At 46.8% G+C, this 18,610-nt stretch overlaps 1 protein-coding gene across 3 annotated transcripts in view; it reads left to right on the top strand.

Annotated features, from left to right (window-relative positions):
• epha4l (eph receptor A4, like) overlaps nt 1–18,523 on the top strand; it is a 49,573-nt gene extending 31,050 nt beyond the window's left edge. Inside the window, exons 6-17 of one of the 3 annotated variants that reach the window (XM_031860474.1) lie at nt 4,411–4,535; nt 4,642–4,801; nt 5,422–5,527; nt 7,627–7,685; nt 8,152–8,265; nt 8,922–9,107; nt 12,512–12,573; nt 13,459–13,668; nt 13,813–13,962; nt 14,387–14,583; nt 16,281–16,439; nt 17,581–18,523. In XM_031860474.1, the coding sequence (XP_031716334.1) occupies nt 4,411–4,535; nt 4,642–4,801; nt 5,422–5,527; nt 7,627–7,685; nt 8,152–8,265; nt 8,922–9,107; nt 12,512–12,573; nt 13,459–13,668; nt 13,813–13,962; nt 14,387–14,583; nt 16,281–16,439; nt 17,581–17,695 (1,643 nt within the window). In that variant the 3' untranslated portion in view covers nt 17,696–18,523. Of the gene's footprint in view, nt 1–4,410; nt 4,536–4,641; nt 4,802–5,415; nt 5,528–7,626; nt 7,686–8,151; nt 8,266–8,921; nt 9,108–12,511; nt 12,574–13,458; nt 13,669–13,812; nt 13,963–14,386; nt 14,584–16,280; nt 16,440–17,580 lie in introns of all 3 variants that reach the window. The other 2 variants (XM_031860473.1, XM_031860472.1) reach the window with 2 other exon arrangements.
• The last annotated feature ends 87 nt before the right edge of the window (nt 18,524–18,610 follow it).

The following is an 18,610-nucleotide window of genomic DNA, read 5'->3' as shown; positions in this document are numbered from 1 at the left end:
GTGTGTGTGTGTGTGTGTGTGTGTGTGTGTGTGTGTGTGTGTGTGTGAGTGTGTGTGTTTGCACATGTGCCGAAACCGAATGCACGCTTGGCTAAAAGTGAGAAAATGCACTATACAGAATGTTTGCGCGCCCCGTGGACAGTAATGCTCCACATTCGCCTCTCAAACAATGTCCTCTATGTGTCTCCTGGTGTGCGTGTCTCTTCTAATTTGTGTGTGTGTGTGTGTGTTTGTGTGTGTGCGTGTTTAAGAGAATAGCTCCAGACTGATTGGATTCCTTCCTGCTAATGCTCGGTAGGGGCTTTGGAAGCTTCGGTTTCAGCCGCCGGTAATCCAGCCAGTCATCTGCGGCTGTCCCTCTCTCTCGGCATCGCCTGCCGTCACCCAGACACCGCGGATTACACATTTATTATGATAGCTTTGTTAGGATTTATAAGTGCCGTGGAAAAGACACCCCTTTGCCACCGCCTTTCCATAAAAGTTCAGATTTCGGCTAGAGAGGGGAAGAAGTGAGGTAGGCAGGTTGGAGTATTTTGTGCTGTGTATTGTATGATGTTATGTGTCTTTGCGTGAGAGAAAAATGGATGAAGGTGCAGCAGAGAAATAAGCCGGGAGACGAAAATGAAGACACGAGTCTTGCTGATTGCACGTGCATGCGTCCGTGACCGGGCATGCGTTTTGTGTGTTCACGAAGAGGTCAGATTCTGCACCTCGCCACGAACAATCCCGTCGTCGTAAATCAGCCGGGGTGTAACCCTTTCACCCGGACTGCATGAGGAAAGGGAGGGGGGGATGTCCAGGCTTTGAGCTGACCTCTGGCTAAAATGGATGTTTTTTTTCCCATTTTATGGGATCAAGCACTTTTGTGCGTGTGTGAGAAAGAGGGGGGGGGAAAGCGAGAGTCAGAGAGAGAGAGAGGTGTTTATGTCTCGGTACAAAATACTTGGCAGGCTTAGGTGACTAAAAGTGAATTAGTGCATGAGAGAGCGTGTGTGTGGTCACGTCCATCTGCGCACATGTGTGTGAGTTTCCATCTCTTACGGCAAATGGGACAGACGTACATGTGGAAATGTGTTTGGGGAGATGGAAGCAGGCTCTCTACAGGGGTGAGGGGGAGAGTGGGGGATCTTGTACGCAGGAGCCATTTTCTATACACCCTGAAAAACGTCTCCCTCCACGGCTATTTTTCCTTGGCGGCAGCAAAAGTCCAGCCACTCCAATCTGGCAGCCAGGCTCCAAATCTGGCAACCACATGTGCACCCCCGGCCCCTGTCTCTTTTCATGACGAACTGTAATCGGCCGCACATTCGCACCGACCACAGCTGCTCCTCGCAACACAAATACTTTGTGCCTAACATGCCCGCGAAGACAAACTCGCTCACTGAACAAACTGTGTTCCACGCAGAGACAAAAAAAAAACTGACACGCAACCTCCGCCATTGTCCCGGGGGAGTGATTTTTATTTTAACACAAACCGAGAACTCTATGTGTCTCTGCCAGGTTTTTACTCATTATAATGTATGCATAGGTGGCGTGATTGGGTATTTTCGCTGTCTGTGTGAGATAATGGGACTAGGTGTATGTTTTTCTGTGTGAGTTTCTATCTTTCTGTTTGTGTAATGAGGTCCTTTGTGCTGTGTGTGTGTGTGTGTGTGTGCTGTATGTGAGTGTGTGTGTACAAGTGTCGCAGGCTGTGAAAGAGTTTTTTTCAGGACCACACATTTCTGAAAATGAGATCTGAATATTCATTGCGTCTCTCACTTATTATTCCACCAGCGTTTTTTTCAGCCCACGCGTTCAGGAGGCAGTAAGAAATTACAGATCTGCCCCACATATTTAAATTCATCTACAGAGGTGCTGGTCTAGCCTGATCTGCCCAAGGGCTAAACTTTTCTCTACCCTGGATAGACAGTTCAGGTTTAGTCTTGAATCAGAATTGTTCACCCGGTGCACGCGTGGTTTGACAATATTTTACATTTATTTGTGGTCAGTTTGCTTTTTAGGCATTCCTCTGACTAGTTTATCTTAAAAAAAGAGAGGAAAACGTTGGCCTTGATGGATCACCTATCTTGTGTCTGGCTGTGTTTAACCTCGCAGTCTCGCGTAGGGAACCTCAGAAGGGACCACTCAGAAAATCACTCATCTTTATCCTCACATTAGTCGAGGGAAAAATAAAAAAAATGCAACTAGAGGAGGCGAACGCAATTAAATCGCCATCTCTGTCATCTTTGGTGGAAAGATGGATGTGTGTATTACCTTGTGGGGGGGGGCACGGGGGCACTGCGACCCCTCGGGTGTTTTCTGTCTGAGTCAGAGCGTCCCCGGTCGGCCCCAGGAGGGCCTTCAAATTGGCTCTCGCTGCCGGGTAAGATTGATTGGAGGGATACAAATGGCCGCCATCTAATTGTTTAACTGAGACGCAACACATTAGGCCAACAGGATTACACAACCTTTGGGTTAATCTATTTACCGAGAGATGTCTGCAATCCCAGCCCTCTCCATCTCAACCCCTACCCGCCCCCCCCCCCCCCCCCCCCCCCCCACTCCAGCCTCCTTGTCGACCTCCCTGAAATTCAATCCAAGGCCGGTGTTTGAATTCCAGGCCCGTTTGAACTCAATCCCCTTCTAAAAGCAGGGTTCTGTTAGCGTTAGCTTGCAGGCTAGGCTCCCTGGAGCCCCTGGTCAAAGTGATGAGAATGTATATAATGTCATAGATAATCCAATCATAATCGGTGGACAGCGAACCCCTCATTAATCATCCCACTGTAATTTTTTAAAAGGCAGATGGTCTGGAACGAGTTTGGTTACAGTATCTCTGAGGACCAGGGGTCAAAGATTCACTCCTTGAAAACTTGTAAGAGCAGACGCCACAAAGAAACTACCTGGGCATCGTTGGAAATGTCTGTTTTTTTTAATCATTATTAATATTTTGCGTGGTGCTTTGTTCTGGCTCTTTGGAGAATGGATGGCTGAGGTTGTTTGGTTGTTGAGGGCAGAGGTTTGGACTCGGTCTCACATGATTTGATAACTTTAGACTCGACTTGACAAAATCAAAGAAGACTTGCAACGCGCTTCAACAACAATGACTTGTGACCTCACTTGGACTTGAGTCTTTTGACTTAAAAATACCAAGTATGCTCCGGACATTTCCTGAATCTGAAACTGTTATTATTGGATAGCATCCAACAGAGTTGTAGTGAAGAACAATGAAGATAATGGTACGTTACGAAGAGGCAGTTGGAAAAAATGATACCAAAAGATAATTTCCTTCGCTTACAACAACTTTGCAATGGTCAACGAAAAAGTATTTCATATAGTGAAGAGTGTATTATGTCTTGTTTTGGACTTGAAGCTGAAAGTTTAGGACTTGAGACTTACTTGTGACTTGCAAAACATTGACTTGGTCCCACCTCTGACCCCCAAACTGCTGGAACTGTGTGTGTGTGTGCATGTTTGTGTCTGAGGTCTTTCTATACCTGAGTTTAAGTGTTCACCCGTGTAAGGCTATTGTTCCATGGAATATAACTCCACCTGCTCCACCATGTATCCTCTTCTCTGCTCAAAACTCAATCTGAGTGTTTCGCTGTTTTATGACACTGCCTCTTCCAGTCTCGTGGATATCAAGCAGCAATAGTGTGTATGACCCAATTTGAGTGTTGTCACACTCCCTGAAGATAGAGGTTTGATTTGTGCGGCGGCGGCGGCGATGTACTGGAGGAAGGGGACGAGCGCGAGCTGTTATCTGTGCTTTAACCTTCACATGTTAAAGGCGTCTGAATGCAGATAGCGCGGCTGCTTGAAATATGGGCCTCATTATCAGCTGCAGCAGAAAGGGCTCCAGATAAGATAGCTCACTGGAGCTTTAATGAAAACCAATTGATTTCCTCTCACGAAGACAAAGAAAAAAAAAAGAAAAATAAACGCAAAGGCGTTGAGCTCAGTTTGAGCTTTTCGAGGCAGACTTTGTAGCAGCGCAAGGTTTCCTAGGGTGACCTGCGTATCTGCAGAAAATGAAGTTAGACATTATTTTGCCAGCTCGCAATAAAAGTGGCTAAGACGCTAGCGTCAGCCGAGAAGGAAATTGGATCACTTTTTATTGATGCCAGCCCATTAGTTGAGAAGGAGAGTATTGCCGTACACTCTAGCTTTGGCAATTCAGCTGCGTGGCCGTACAGCGCTGTAACGCCTCAGATTTTTGAATGGAAGCCAAATTTTAAAGACAAATGGAAGCGATTGCCTAGTGGGCTGGCCCACTGTTTGACTTTCTCAGCAGGAGCAAAAAGTGGTGGATTTCCTGTGGGAGAGCAACATAAAACAGACTTGGTGTCTGCAAGGCTAAAATAACATGGGGGACTGGGAGAAAGCAGTGGGCTCAAATATTTTTCCCTTTTTCTTTGATCATCTGTCTAGCTCCCTCTCCAGTGTCTTCCATTCAGGCGAAGGACATCACAAGACACACCATCTCCCTGGCCTGGCAGCCGCCGGACAGAGCCAACGGGGTCATCCTGGAGTACGAGGTCAAGTACTATGAGAAGGTGAGGGGTCCCATAGGAGGTGTAGTTCCTGCTGATGAAAGGATCTCCAAAGTAGACTGTAAGAAAGCCAAGTCTGACTGTCCCCTTAATAATCGTTCATCCTCAGGACCAAAATGAAAGAAGCTACAGAATCATAAAAACCTCGTCGAGGAACACCGACATCAAGGGCCTCACCCCGCTGACCTCCTACGTGTTCCATGTGCGCGCGCGCACGGCGGCCGGCTACGGGGAATTCAGCGGCCCGTTTGAGTTCATGACCAACTCCGGTGAGTTCAGGCACACCGCTCCTCGGCCGCGCACTGCAGAGCCCGATAATGCTCGATGCCAGCTCTGTCGCGCCTGTTTCTGCAAAGTCCTACAATGATAGCATCTTTTACGAGTTTGTCTCTTTCATTACAGAGTTGTTAATCAAAATAGCTGCCGTCTATGAAAGATAAATGATATTGTGCTCCGGCACCTGACTGGCAACTTGAGTAGCTTCCGTTATTCAGGTTGCAATGAGTCTCAGTCTGAAATTTTAGGGACAAAAATCTTTTGAAGGGAGATTATGACGTAGAGGGTTACAGAGATGCACTGTAAGTCCAGGTGTCCCCTTTGTAATGTAGATAGAGACAGCAGCGCATGATAATGACATGGTCAAGCACACACCCTAATGGGCCGGCATTGTCTCAGTGGAAAAGGAAGGGAGACACGGGGAGGAAGTGTGGGGGGGGGGGGGTCGATGACAAACACAGAATGTACACAGGCTCTTTCATGTGCGGCGACTTGGTTGAGCGCAATGATATTGACTTTGCTCTTTGTCTCTTTCCAACCGTCCCTCCTTTCTCTCTCCCCCCACCCTCCTTTTATGTCCTCCCGTCTTTTCTCCCTTTTTAATCAGTTCCAGCTCCCATTATCGGCGATGGGGCCAACTCCACGGTGTTACTGGTGTCAGTGGTGGGCAGCGTGGTCCTCCTCATCATCCTCATCAGCGCTTTCGTCATCAGCCGAAGGTGAGCGTCACCCGTCTGTCCCTTTCCTGCTTCCTGTCTGTCCCTCTTTCCTCCTGGATGAGGGATGTCTTGCTTAGCGCCGGGGAAAAGTAGCTGTTGGGAGATGGACGTTGCTCGAAAACACACACACACATACGCCAAAACACACACACACACACACACACAGACTGTGCTAGACAGCCAGTGCGACTCGCTCACGGCGGATGAGTGATGACTCGCCACACCGGAGACGTGATTGACAGCTCCGACAGCTGAAGAGATGCAATCAGCGACCCCCTCACTCCCTGTCCTCTGCATCCGTCCCCGCTCCCATCCCTCTATCTCTCTGCTGGTGGCTGTAATCCCGACCGCTAGTTATTTTCTCCCGCTGCGCCCTGCTGCCCGCCGTGAAGAGAATGAGAGAGAGAGAGAGAGAGAGAGAGAGAGAGAGGAAGAGGGAGAGAGCGGGAAAAAAAGATGAGATAAGCGGGCAATGAAAAGTAGGGGGATAGAATACAGACAGAGTGAGACAGAGAGGCATCAGGTGGATTTGCAGTGACCCAATCTCAGGGTGTTAACCAGCGAGCAGGACAAAGCACCGTCACACAGATGGGATTACATGCAGATGGGTCTGCCTCACCTCAGGGTGTTAACCACACTGTGTGTGTGTGCGTGTGTGTGTGTGTCGGGGGTGTGTATGTGTTTACGTCCTTGTGTGAAAAAGTATTCTTTTCATGTGTGTGGTGGCATTGGGGAAGGGGAGGGGGAGCGTTAATGGTTTGTGTGTTGATTCCCTTGTGTGTGTGTGTGCACCTTTTTATGGGCTTTTGTTGATCCCTTCATGTGTGTGAGTGTGCCTCTTCATATGGAAAGCAAATCATCGTTTGCATGTGTGTATTGGTGTTGAGAATGATGGGGAGTGAAAGGGGATGTTGATTGTGTGTGTGTGTGTGTCCTCTCTTTTCCATGTGATTGCCTCTCTCCCCGGCCAAGCAGGTGGTTGTCTCAGCCTTTTTTATATGCATGTGACGGCCACTGTCATTGTGCTGCCGCGGCCATCCTGTGATTGTGGGGAGGGACTGTAATCACGTAGCCCGTTTACCATCATTACACAACCATAGAGGAGAACAATGTCTCGCACATCTGGTCATTTCCGCCACTGACCCGACACATCAACATAAGCACAGGTGTCAGGCTGCCGGAGGGATTCGGGGGGATTTAAGTGCATCTCTTCCAGGATTGATTTGCTGCTATAAGCTCAGTGACCTTCAGGAACCTTCAGTGTAATATTTTATCTTAAAGGGGACACATCATGTTGGTTTTCAGGTTCTTACTTACGTATTTTGGGTTTCTACTAGAACACAAAAAACACATTCTTTTTCTCACACTGTCTGTCTGAATGTGCTTGTATGCAACCTTTGTCTGAAACACTCCATTTCAGTGCCTGTCTCTTTAAGCATCCCTCCCGAAAAAAGCCCAGTCTCTGATTGGCTTGCGAGAAAAATATGGCACACCTTTGCAAAAGTAGTTCTCAAGCCGTAGGTGGAGCTACTCGGATGACCTTTGCATGTGACAAAGAGAGACAAATCTTATTGTCTTGTAGAATCACATGTCCCCTTTAAAAGAACGGTTAAACATTTTGCGTGAAAGAAAAAAAATACATTTCACTTTTTGTACTCAATCAAACAGATGAGATAACATGTTGATTAGTGAACTATTCTCTTCAAGCTCTTTATCCCCTCATCTAAGAGCGATTACTAAGACCCACAACCTCTAAAAATGATGTTAGGTTAGCATTCGGAAGCCGTTTCTGTCCCTGTAATGAGCTCCCTGTAATGAATAATTAACATCAAACAAGAATTTTAATGTCCGAACAGTAATCAGTGATTGTGTCGCCTCTTCACGTAATTAAATTGACGTGTAGTGGGTTCGGAGTCTTAGTTTGAGTTTCAATTAGGGTTTACAAAACTGACACTTGTTTGTTATTATTATAATTTGTTATTTTTACATACAATGCTTTGCCTTTTCTATTGTTGGTTTTTTTACACATTATCCCCGACATTTGAGACTTCGTGTGCTGTTGTCACTGCGACTGACCATCCTGCTGTCTTTGCCCCCAGAAGGAGTAAGTACAGCAAGGCCAAGCAGGACTCTGACGAAGAGAAGCACTTGCATCAAGGTAACTCACAGTTAACAATCCACCCACACACTCTATAATTTAAAGAAACATTAGCGCTGGCAGGTGTGTTCATGTGCATGCCCTCTAAACCGCAAATGAAGCCCATAAAATGAGGTAGTGGGCGGAGAGGGGGGGACAAACTATTTTGAAGTTAATGTACTTGCATCCTAACATGCTCCAAACACCTCATTATCAAGTCATCAGGGTTGTTGTTGTTTGCGTCCTAAAAAAATCAAGTTAATGAGCTCCATCTTGATCGGAGTCAGCCGTAGTGACATGGAAAGCAATGGAGTCAGAGTGTGAAGTGAGGTATGGGGAGAAGAAAGGAGGAGGAGGAGGTCCACAGAGGAAGGCGGCGTAGCCTGCAGCATGATGGAAATAAAGAACAGATGGAGCGTACTTTCAGGAATAAATTAACCTTCATTTTTTCTTCTTCTTCCTTTCATTCCCAAACGTCTTTCCTCAGGAGTGAGGATATACGTTGACCCCTTCACCTACGAGGACCCGAACCAAGCCGTCCGTGAGTTCGCCAAAGAGATCGACGCCTCCTGCATCAAGATTGAGAAAGTCATTGGCATTGGTGAGGGGCCACGTTTCGTTTATATACTCCATTATATGAGCCATTCATAAGACTTTTTATATAAATTATTATGAATGCAGTGTTCTGGGGAGCCTTTGCAGTAAGGCATATTATAACACACTTTGGATAAAAGCATTCACCTAATGGCCTAATAGTGCAGTTAGTATTCGTTTTTATGCAAAGTTCTGTAGCCGGCACATCATTCTCAGCGACTCGCGTCTGTGCGTGGCTGTGTGTGCTCTCATGGGCACCCCTTGTGAATGAAAATACCTTGTTTTCTCAGACAATGACATTTGGTCTGCCTCTAAGAGAGTAAAGAAATAAGTAAATAAAAACCAGAGGAGGCTAAATATGTTGTCTGTTCTCTTCCTGTGGCCAGAGAAAAGTCATCCAATGACAAAATAATAAAGAGAAAGAATCAATACCCATTTCCCCTTCGCTCTCTCTCTCCCTGCTCCAGTGGGTGAGGGGAGGAGGGGAGTGAGGGATTAGAGACCCTGATCAATGTTAAATTTGGACCCCTTCTAACCTGCACACACGCACAAACACACACACACACACACATGCTCCCTCCTCGATGTGATTTATAATCCGTGCACTGTGGTATCAGAGCGCTTGGTTACACTTTTTTTAAACCCCGGCGCGTGTGTTTTCAGGGGAGTTCGGCGAGGTCTGCAGCGGCCGTCTGAAGATGCCGGGCAAGAGGGAGATCTGCGTGGCCATCAAGACGCTGAAGGCCGGCTACACCGACAAGCAGAGGAGGGACTTCCTGTCCGAGGCCAGCATCATGGGCCAGTTCGACCACCCCAACATCATTCACCTGGAGGGTGTGGTGACCAAATGTATGTCGTGCATGTTATTGCGTTTACTTTTCAATGGGTGCGGGATGAGAATTCTTCCATTTCCAAAAGACGGAAAGAACACATTTTGCCGCATAATTCTTTCCCTATTTGAGAAACCTGAAGCTATTTTGGGGAAAGGAGATTGCAATGATACCATTTACACACACAATGACTTCTATATTATATTGACACAGACAGGACATTCATCCCTGCTGTCCCCCTTTCTTCCTTCAAATAAACGCAACAATAAATCACCACTAAGTACGTCTGTGGGTTTGGGTGACTTTGAAAAAGGGCGAGTGCTGGGACAAACCAATCTTTACCAGCCAAAAGGTGTGTTTGTATGGCGCTTGTGTGCTTTAATGCGGGCATACCTGCAGCATCTGAAGACCTAAGTGAGACCTGCATTCGCATATATATATATAAACGTGTTTGTGCATGTGTGTGTTGCCCGCACACCCCATCCGGGGTATCCCCAGGTGGGCTTTGTCCAGATGGAAGGGGGGTCCAGCATTGGTGGGGAAGGGGGGGTGGGGGGGGTGGTGGAGTTGAGGTAGCTGGGCAGTTGGGAGGGGGGTCTAATGGGTCCAGGAACAGACCCTGTAGCGCGGCACCAGGCTCATTAATCATGATGTCAGCTGTAAATGTGTTTGGGGTTAGGGAGTGATACCCTATCCCTCCTCTATCTGCTGCTGCATGGCCACAAAACACCGGCCAAATCTCCCTCCCTCTGCCCTTGGCACTCTCTCCTCTCCGTCTCTCCACCCCCCCCCCCCACCTTCAACACCTTCCCCAAGGTGCTTTCTGTTAAGGCCGGAGGTGTTCGTGTATATATGCGTGTATATATGTGTGTGCGTGTTCGAAGGTCTTGTCAGCACATGTCGGCGTCCCTCCACCTTTGATTGCACGCATGTGTGCGTGAGTGTTACCATAGCTGATGAGCCAGCCTCGGCTGGAGGGGTTAGATGGATGAAGTGCCTTAATGCGTCGTGACACAACAACAGCCCGGCCCTATCTGTGCTAGATAACGCCGTCTCTGCCACTGTTCTACACACTGTACACACACACACACAGAAAGATGCACGCATACACACTTTCAGCTGAAAGTAAACAGCAGCACGGGCAGAATTGCATATCACCTATAACACCGGGGGGGAGGGGGGTGACCTCGCAGACCTAGAGTGAGGAAGACAAAGGTGGACAGATGGACAGGAGGAAGGGGAAAGAAACCGGAGACAAGAAGCGGACGGGGAAGGTGCAAAATGGAGAAGGCTGGTTGAGAGCTGATGGATTAGAGGAAAGACAGAGAACAGCGGTAGAACTACCGAACCGGAGGCTGAAAGAGAACGAGACGGAGCGAGACGGGAGCCGACGGGGAGCCGAAGCAAGAAGACCAACGTGATACCACCTCCATCCACTCTCACTTTTGAGGAACTTGACGGAAGGCAAATTAGTCCTTTACACTTCAGTGTGTCGGTGGAATCTATTAAAAATCCATTATTTGAATTGCACTCCCCCCTCTCCATTACAATCACGTTAAAAGGAATTCTCAAGCTGGCCTCAGTTTGCTGGCATGTCCAACGTAGACAATTAAGCCTCATTAATAATGGAGAGACTCCAAATAGACGCCGAAATACATAAATGTGCAAAAGAAATCTCTCTCACTGAGGACCGCTGGCCGCAGTCCACCGTCTTGAAGTCTGTACGGATTTAAAGTTTCTGTCACGCAAGTGTGTAATTAAAGTCCAGCCAGCGTTAAGAGCTCGAAATCAGACGGGATTTGTTTAACAGCTGATTTACATAAACTAAAAGCGTGCTAATTAAAATTAGAAAAATATCTGCGTTTAAAAAGCCAGATCTTTGTTCACAGCAAACGCCACGGCCTCCGAAGAGCCAGCGTCCCCCCCTCCCCCCAATAATGTCCCCTGTTGCGTTTGTCCCCTTCCCCTGTTTTGTTGGCAGGTGATAATCGGCCCACTGGCCCCAGAGTTCATTGCCAAAGCCGGCAGGCCGTATTCAGTAAACAAGGAATTAGCATGCAAATGGGAAGGGAGGAAGAGGGCGGGGCTGGGAAGGCGAGAGTTTAAGGTCGCAGGTCAGACGCTCCTCAGACTTGATTGGGGAGCTGTCAATCACCGGCAGCCCCGGGGCAGAGGCGAGCAACAAAGGGAACAAAGATGGCTGACAAAGAAGCCCCCCCCTGACCCCCCCTGCTCTCACCCAACTTTAACTCCACTTCCTCTTTTTGTTAGCGCTCCGTAATTAATGGAGTGCCAATCACGCGGCGGGTAAGGCGGTGACTGACGGCCTCTTGGCGTGGCGAGCAGGCCTGCTGTGGAGCGGAGGAACTTCACCTTCGAGACCTCGGCTGCCAAAAACGCTGGGCTGGCTCTCCACCGCTTTTAGGCATTCTGCTGGAGATTTGCACACAACCTCCCCGCTAGGCATTTCGGTCTAAGTCAGCACTTTCTCTTCAAGGCAACGGGCTTTTAAGTCCACCTTAAACTGTGCCACTGTGAAATGGGACTCAAAGAGCAGTTGTGCTGTTCCGGGAGGAATTCATGGCAGCACTTTTTCAGCATGTGTTGTTGCCACGGCTGGTTAGGCACCAGCTTGCTGCCATTTTGGGACAAAAACAAGCCTCCCTTCCTTTCCTTTTTCTCTCTCTCTCTCTCTCTCCTCATGACCGCTACCCCCCCCCCCACCCATCCTAAGAGACAAAGACAGACAGAGACCCACCAGGGAATGTCCACCCTCCCCGCCGCCTGCCCATGCTCAGATAAAGACGCAGACGCTTCCCCGAGAGAGACAGAGAGGGGAGGACAGAGGGATGAGGTGAAAAAGGCCAGAGAGGAGTGGCGGGGGGAGGGGGTGGGAGGTGAAAAGAAAGCAATGGAGAAGAGCTAGCGGGAGAGTGACAGATGCGTGGAAAGTTGGCAGAGGAGAAAAAGGGCAAAGGGACAGTGAGTGACATAAATAGCGAGTCAGAGGGATTCTGGGTGAGTGACCGTGATGAGACTTTGGATAATGCGTCCAACGTCAGTTCATATTTGCATAAACACAAGATGCTGTGTGTGTGTGTGTGTGTGTGTGTGTGTGTGTGTGTGTGTGTGTGTGTGTGTGTGTGTGTTGTGTTCCAGTGGAGATGCCTTTGCATGTGCAGGGGGAAGTAAGTGGGACGTCAGGGCAACCGTAACACTGAGCTAATTAAATCACTACGGGACAGAGATGGATGGCCTAACACACACTCACACACTCACATTCCCTCGAGAACCCCCCCCCCCTGCTGCGTCAGGCTGTGATGTGCATCGTTTACCTCTATAATCATCTGCCTCTCTCTCTCTCTCTCTCTTTCTCTCTCTCTCTCTCTCTCTCTCTCTCTCTCTCTCTCTCTCTCTCCTTAGGTAAGCCAGTGATGATTATCACAGAGTACATGGAAAACGGATCGCTGGATGCATTCCTGAGGGTCAGTCATGCGTTTCTGTCTGCGAACATGCGTGTGTCTGTGTGTGTGTGTGTGTGTGTGTGTGTGTGTGTGTGAGCATGCAATACGAGCGTAGCGTGTCGATCCCATCTTATCTCTGACATGTCATCCCCCCCCTCTCCGAAATTACAAGCGTTCGTTCACAAACATTCGCCCTAATCTTTATCCCCTCCTTGATCGACTTACTGTTCTTTTTTTTTTCCCGACAAGGAGGTTGGCGCAGGTTTGATTTCCAGCTTTCACTACACTTTGGGTTTTAGATGATGCCTACTGCTGCTTTATCCAGTGAAGATCAAACGGACTAAAATAAAAAGGAACACTCAGTAGTTGGCATAAATGATTATACACAGATAGCAACTTGTTGCTCAATAGTAGTTGCAAGCATAAGGACAATTTTATATTAAAAGAACACTCATATACCATTTTTCTTATTTTTATTTACAGCCTATGAATGCTCAGGTGTTTTTTTACGAATATAACTTGATACAGTTTGTGTAGGTCTATAAACAGTCAATAGATAATGAATAGCACATTATAAGGATTTGTTTGTGTGTTGTCATGTTAAACTGCGTTATCAAGCAAGATGAGCTATAACTAGTGGAGAATACATTCAAAAACACTTGAACATTTATGAAATAGAACGATCGAAGCTGTGATATAAGTGTAGAAATGTCCCTATATTTCCTTACAGCGACATTATAGTGTTGAATAGTTATAAACCATTTATTAACACTGAGACAGAATTAACTCATCAAGAAAATCATTACTGCCACAGGTGAAATTTTCCGAAACATTTAAGATGCCAGTGAAATAATTTGAGACACAATGTTTAAACACTTTCCTTTTTCTCCCTTCTCGTTCCTGCAGAAGAACGACGGTCGCTTCACGGTGATCCAGCTGGTCGGCATCCTGCGGGGAATCGCGTCGGGCATGAAGTACCTGTCGGACATGAGCTACGTTCACCGCGACCTGGCGGCTCGCAACATCCTGGTCAACAGCAACCTGGTGTGCAAGGTGTCCGACTTCGGCATGTCCCGAGTGCTGGAGGACGACCCCGAGGCTGCGTACACCACCAGGGTGAGTGTGTGTGTGTGTGTGTGTGTGTGTGTGTGTGTGTGTGTGTGTGTGTGTGGAGGCGAGCATGTGTCCGACCGACTCAGCCGGTTCTCCCGTGTGTCACCTTGTCGGCTTTCATTAATCGGCCCAATCTTCCAATTACAGGGGGGGAAGATCCCCATCCGCTGGACGGCCCCGGAGGCCATCGCTTACAGGAAGTTCACCTCGGCCAGCGACGTGTGGAGCTACGGCATCGTCATGTGGGAGGTGATGTCATACGGCGAGCGACCGTACTGGGACATGAGTAACCAAGACGTAAGTCTGGAGAAATGGAAATCTAATGCAGGCAAACATAAATAATACACAGCTGGAATTAGGTTGGAATATTGGAGCGTGAGCAATAATTCCCAGTCGCTTGTGCACTGTCAAACATTTTTGAAAAGATACTACATCATTTTTAAAATGGTTATGTAATCAAATTACCGTCAGGCGTGATACAACAACACCAGCAGTGTAGTCCCCTTTCTCATTCACACGATGAATTCACAATTCTAGTGGCACTAATGATGATAAAGAATTGAATTAATGCACGAACAAATGTCTTGCAAATGTGTCGTAAGTAAGGTGACAAAAAATGTAAGCTATGAGTAAAAATGGCTACGCTGTAATCGAGGTTGTTGTTTTTAACAAACAAACTCAGAGACAAAGTGACTTACAGCAGCATTGATCTCCTGCCTAGGTGATCAAGGCCATTGATGAGGGCTATCGGCTGCCCCCGCCCATGGACTGCCCCGTGGCGCTCCACCAGCTCATGCTGGACTGCTGGCAGAGAGAGAGGGCCGACCGGCCAAAGTTCGGACAGATCGTCAACATGCTGGACAAGCTGATCCGCAACCCCAACACCCTGAAGAGGACTGGGGGAGAGACCACTGTCAGGTGAGAGTGGGAGATCTGGTCTCAGCCCCCGTGCCCCTATTTACTCTGGATAATCCACAGAACACACTATGAACAGTTTTCATTGGGGAACTACTTCTTACTGAAGAAAGAGTCCCTAAAAAACGGTTTACTGCCAGTAGAAAACCACTACAGTCATGTTGAAATTTGATAAATTCTTTCGGAATTCGGATCATTTTAGAGATGGGTGACATTATTCAGGAATATCACCATCATACAAGTGTATTTCACACATTCTTTGCATGACTGAACTACTACAAACTAAGCTTAAAACAACTCTTCCAAAACAGAAAATTGGCACCATTGATCATAATGAACATAATCAAACACTTAAATAATATTAATTGTAGAAACCATTATTCAATTAATGAATGGGATGTTAAAAAGATAATGTGCATAAAAAAAACACACATATGCAGCCAATTTACCGCACAGTGCATTGTGTACACAACATTCTACTGCACACACACACTCACAAACGCATGCTCTCCTATTCTCTCGCCGGTGTGTTTACATTCTCCATTAAACATTATCTACCAGCAACGTGTGCCTCTTTTTAGCACAAACACCCTCTATAATGGATTTCTTTGCAAACTAGCTTTAATGGTGCTGTACACTGAGAAATGTAGGCGCTCTAACAGGGGGGGAGAATTACGATGTTACGCCGAGTTAAAAACAAACATGACCCTGCAGGTCCGACACCATTGCTCTCGAGCAGCTAAACGTGTTACGAATGACCTACGTGTGTTTACTGACTCGGGCGCAGGCCGGTGGGATTCTTTGAGTTGGGAGTTTAACGAGTGTGCGCTCACACACTCGGCTGCGGTGAGAGCGAGAAGGGGAGTCCTCGTGGAGTAATTAGCAGAACTCAAACCTATAAATGCAGCTTTTACAGTTCCAAGAGGGAAAGTAAAATGTGTGTGTGTGTGTGTGTGTGTGTGTGTGTGTGTGTGTGTGTGTGTGTGTGTGTGTGTGTGAAAAGGAATCCTCATGCATAATCTTTTCCACCTACTGAGTAGAGATGACTTATTAACGAGTCTGACATCCTGTTCTCACACTTCTCCTCAACATCCTAACGATAAAGAGAGACAGGGTGAGTGTGTGTGAGAGTCAGCAGAGCGGGACGAGACTCGCCACCGACTCAGACTCGCAGGGCCCCGTGTAAATGTTTCACGGCCGACGGCGCTGCTGCGACACTCAATAGTAAGGAGATGTGAATAAAGAGGGAGGTCATTCTGCTGATTGTGTGGAGGAACTCCGCTGTGCGTTAAACGTCCCCACGGTGCACCCCGAGGGTTATGTGTTTTCTTTAAAATAAGGATTAACTAACTGTGGCGGTCACACCCAGGGAGGAACCACGTTTGGCTTGGCTCGGTTTCTGGTAGGACCCACAAAACAGGGACACATAGCAAGAGCTGAACCCCCGACAGACCTGCTGAGTCCATCGAGGAGGGGAAAGCTGGAGAGAAATGTAGCGTGGAGCATTTTTATGGCTTGTGGGTATGGTTCGCTTGATATCGGCGCGCCGCTCTGATGCTACAGCGTCATAGTCCGGAATGAGGCTAATTCCTGGAACGTTGTCTCTGCCGTTGTCATGAATCAGTGGTTTTCCAGACGTTGCAAGAAAGTGGATCAAAAGCACTTAACAAGGAACTTTTATTGTCTATTTGCACCACCAGGCCTAACACCACCCTGCTGGAGCCGGGGAGCCCCGAGGCGACCTCGGCCGTGGGCACGGTGGAGGACTGGCTGCAGGCCATCGGCATGGAGAGATACAGCGACAACTTCACCGCCGCCGGCTACACCACTCCAGAGGCCGTGGTCCACATGACACAAGAGTGAGTATGGAGGGCAGTGTGACAAAGAAGGAGGTGCACGGCCAGTCAGACACAGCAAAACACTATTGTTACAGTGAGGGAATCATTTTAAGGAACTGGGACATTTTTCTTTACCGTAGTAGAAAGAATTAGGCTGAATTGCTCTCTGATTTGAGGAAGACTAAGATGAAGAATGAGACTCTGTAGTTAACATGAGTTATTCCAGCACTGAGGGAGGAATTAAAAGAACATTTTACTTTTGAAGAATTTTGAAATAAATTGAATAAAATAAAGATAAAATAATCCTATATTGATCCCACAGTGGGGAAATTTGCATATGTAATAATAATAATAATAATATATTTTATTTGTATGGCGCTTAAAAAGGTACTCAAAAGGCACTTTACATGGTAAAAACAGACACAATAACAGCAATACCAATATAAACAAGGCAATATAATTCACTCTGAGAGGAAATTAGGAAATATTTAATTTACACAGGAATAGAAAAAATTCAATATTGTGTGAAATACATTTATGAGCGTTAGATGAGAAGATTGATGCCACTGTCATGTCTGTATGCCGAGTAGTGGTGGTTAGCTTAGTTTAGCATAAAAACAGTCTGGTACATAATCTGCCCTGCAACATTTCTAAATTTTAGAAATGAAAATGTTCTTTCTCATTTATTTAATTAATAGATAAAAGTAAAAAATGACAAGTTGTGGTTTCACAAAGGGTTAAGTGCTACACTGTGCGACTGTGTAGTTCCGACATGAAGCTAGCTGTTCTTTAGCCAAGCTAGGCTATTAGCCTGCTGGCTGTAGCTTCACATTCAGTGAACGGATATGAGAGTAAGCAAATACGTGTTTCCCCCAAAGTATCAAACTATTAAACTCCTCTACGATTGGAGCAGAATCAACATGTAACATCTTTTGAAAATGTGTTAAATGTTTCTCAGTCTCCGTCACTGGTTCGTAATCATTTTGGCTATTAAGATGAGAGGATCAGGGTTGCTGTGTTGGCAAGTGGAATTCCTTATACAGCAGTTATACTGTCGGGCCAGTTTCCACTGGAAGGCTGTGAAATTCATCATGTGGATCAGTGTTTGTTATTGTTGTCCTCCATCCTAAAAAGCCCCTCTTTCCCCCCCATCCTTTTGCAGGGACATGGCTCGTATAGGCATCACCTTGGCGGCGCACCAGAACAAGATCCTGACCAGCGTCCAGGGAATGCTGTCCCAAATGCAACAGATGCAAGGCAGAATGGTTCCCGTCTGAGAGATTTCAACCAAGAAAAAGAGGAAAAGGAAACAAAGCGACTTCGTTTCTTATGAAAAAAATAAAAATAAACAAACAAAAAAGATTAAATATTAAAAAAAAGAGACAAATAAACTATGAAGAAGTAGTTTACCTCATCCATGCACTTTAAATTGGATCTAAAAAGATGTTGATGAAGAAAAAAAAAAAGTGGAAAATAGGACTTTTTTTTTTTTTTTTTTTACAAATCAGACCATTACCTTCCCCGCTTTTCTTTTGTTTTGTTGTTTTGGAGAATGGGATGTTTCTGTCTGCAGCATTTTTGAATAGATGGAATGGACGGCTGGAAAAGTGCTTCCGAGAGTCTGGAGTGCCTTTAATGGTCTGGAAGGAGAAGCGAGGGGGGTGGGGGGGTGAATCGTACCTTTCGTCCTCCTCCCGGCCAGAGTGTTGTTTCTGGAACTTTCTTTCTGGAATAATCCGTGGAGCAGATTTTTTTGATTTCCTGTGACAGTGTTTATTGTACATGAATATGTTTCTGTGGGACTCGCAGGCCGCCATTGTTCTCTCTCTCTCTCTCAGCTGGATCTGTTTGATATCTCACGGACAAAATGGAGGATCCCGGGCCGCCGCACGTAAACAGTGAATCTCTGAGAGGTTGAGGGTTGGATTCCGGGGGGGGGGGGGGAGACGGCAGTGCAGGGGAGGGGCTTAGTCTGAGCAGCTTTTTTTGTGTTTTTTTGCTCTGTTCTGGCCTTGTTTTTCTCCCAGGACGCTGTATTTTGTTGCCCTCAGGACGTTGCTAAGAATGTCTTTGATCTTCCAGAGGAGCCTTCCCACTCCCCTGTCTTCTCAAAAAAAAAAAGCCCCCCTAAACCTCAGATAAACACACTATTTGGATTCTTCCATTCATCTCCCCATCTGAATCAAATCCCC

Source organism: Anarrhichthys ocellatus, unplaced genomic scaffold, assembly GCF_004355925.1.
Source record: "Anarrhichthys ocellatus isolate YVR2014 unplaced genomic scaffold, GSC_Weel_1.0 scaffold24, whole genome shotgun sequence".
In the NCBI taxonomy this organism is placed as follows: domain Eukaryota; kingdom Metazoa; phylum Chordata; class Actinopteri; order Perciformes; family Anarhichadidae; genus Anarrhichthys; species Anarrhichthys ocellatus.
This window is presented reverse-complemented; position numbering and strand designations above follow the sequence as displayed.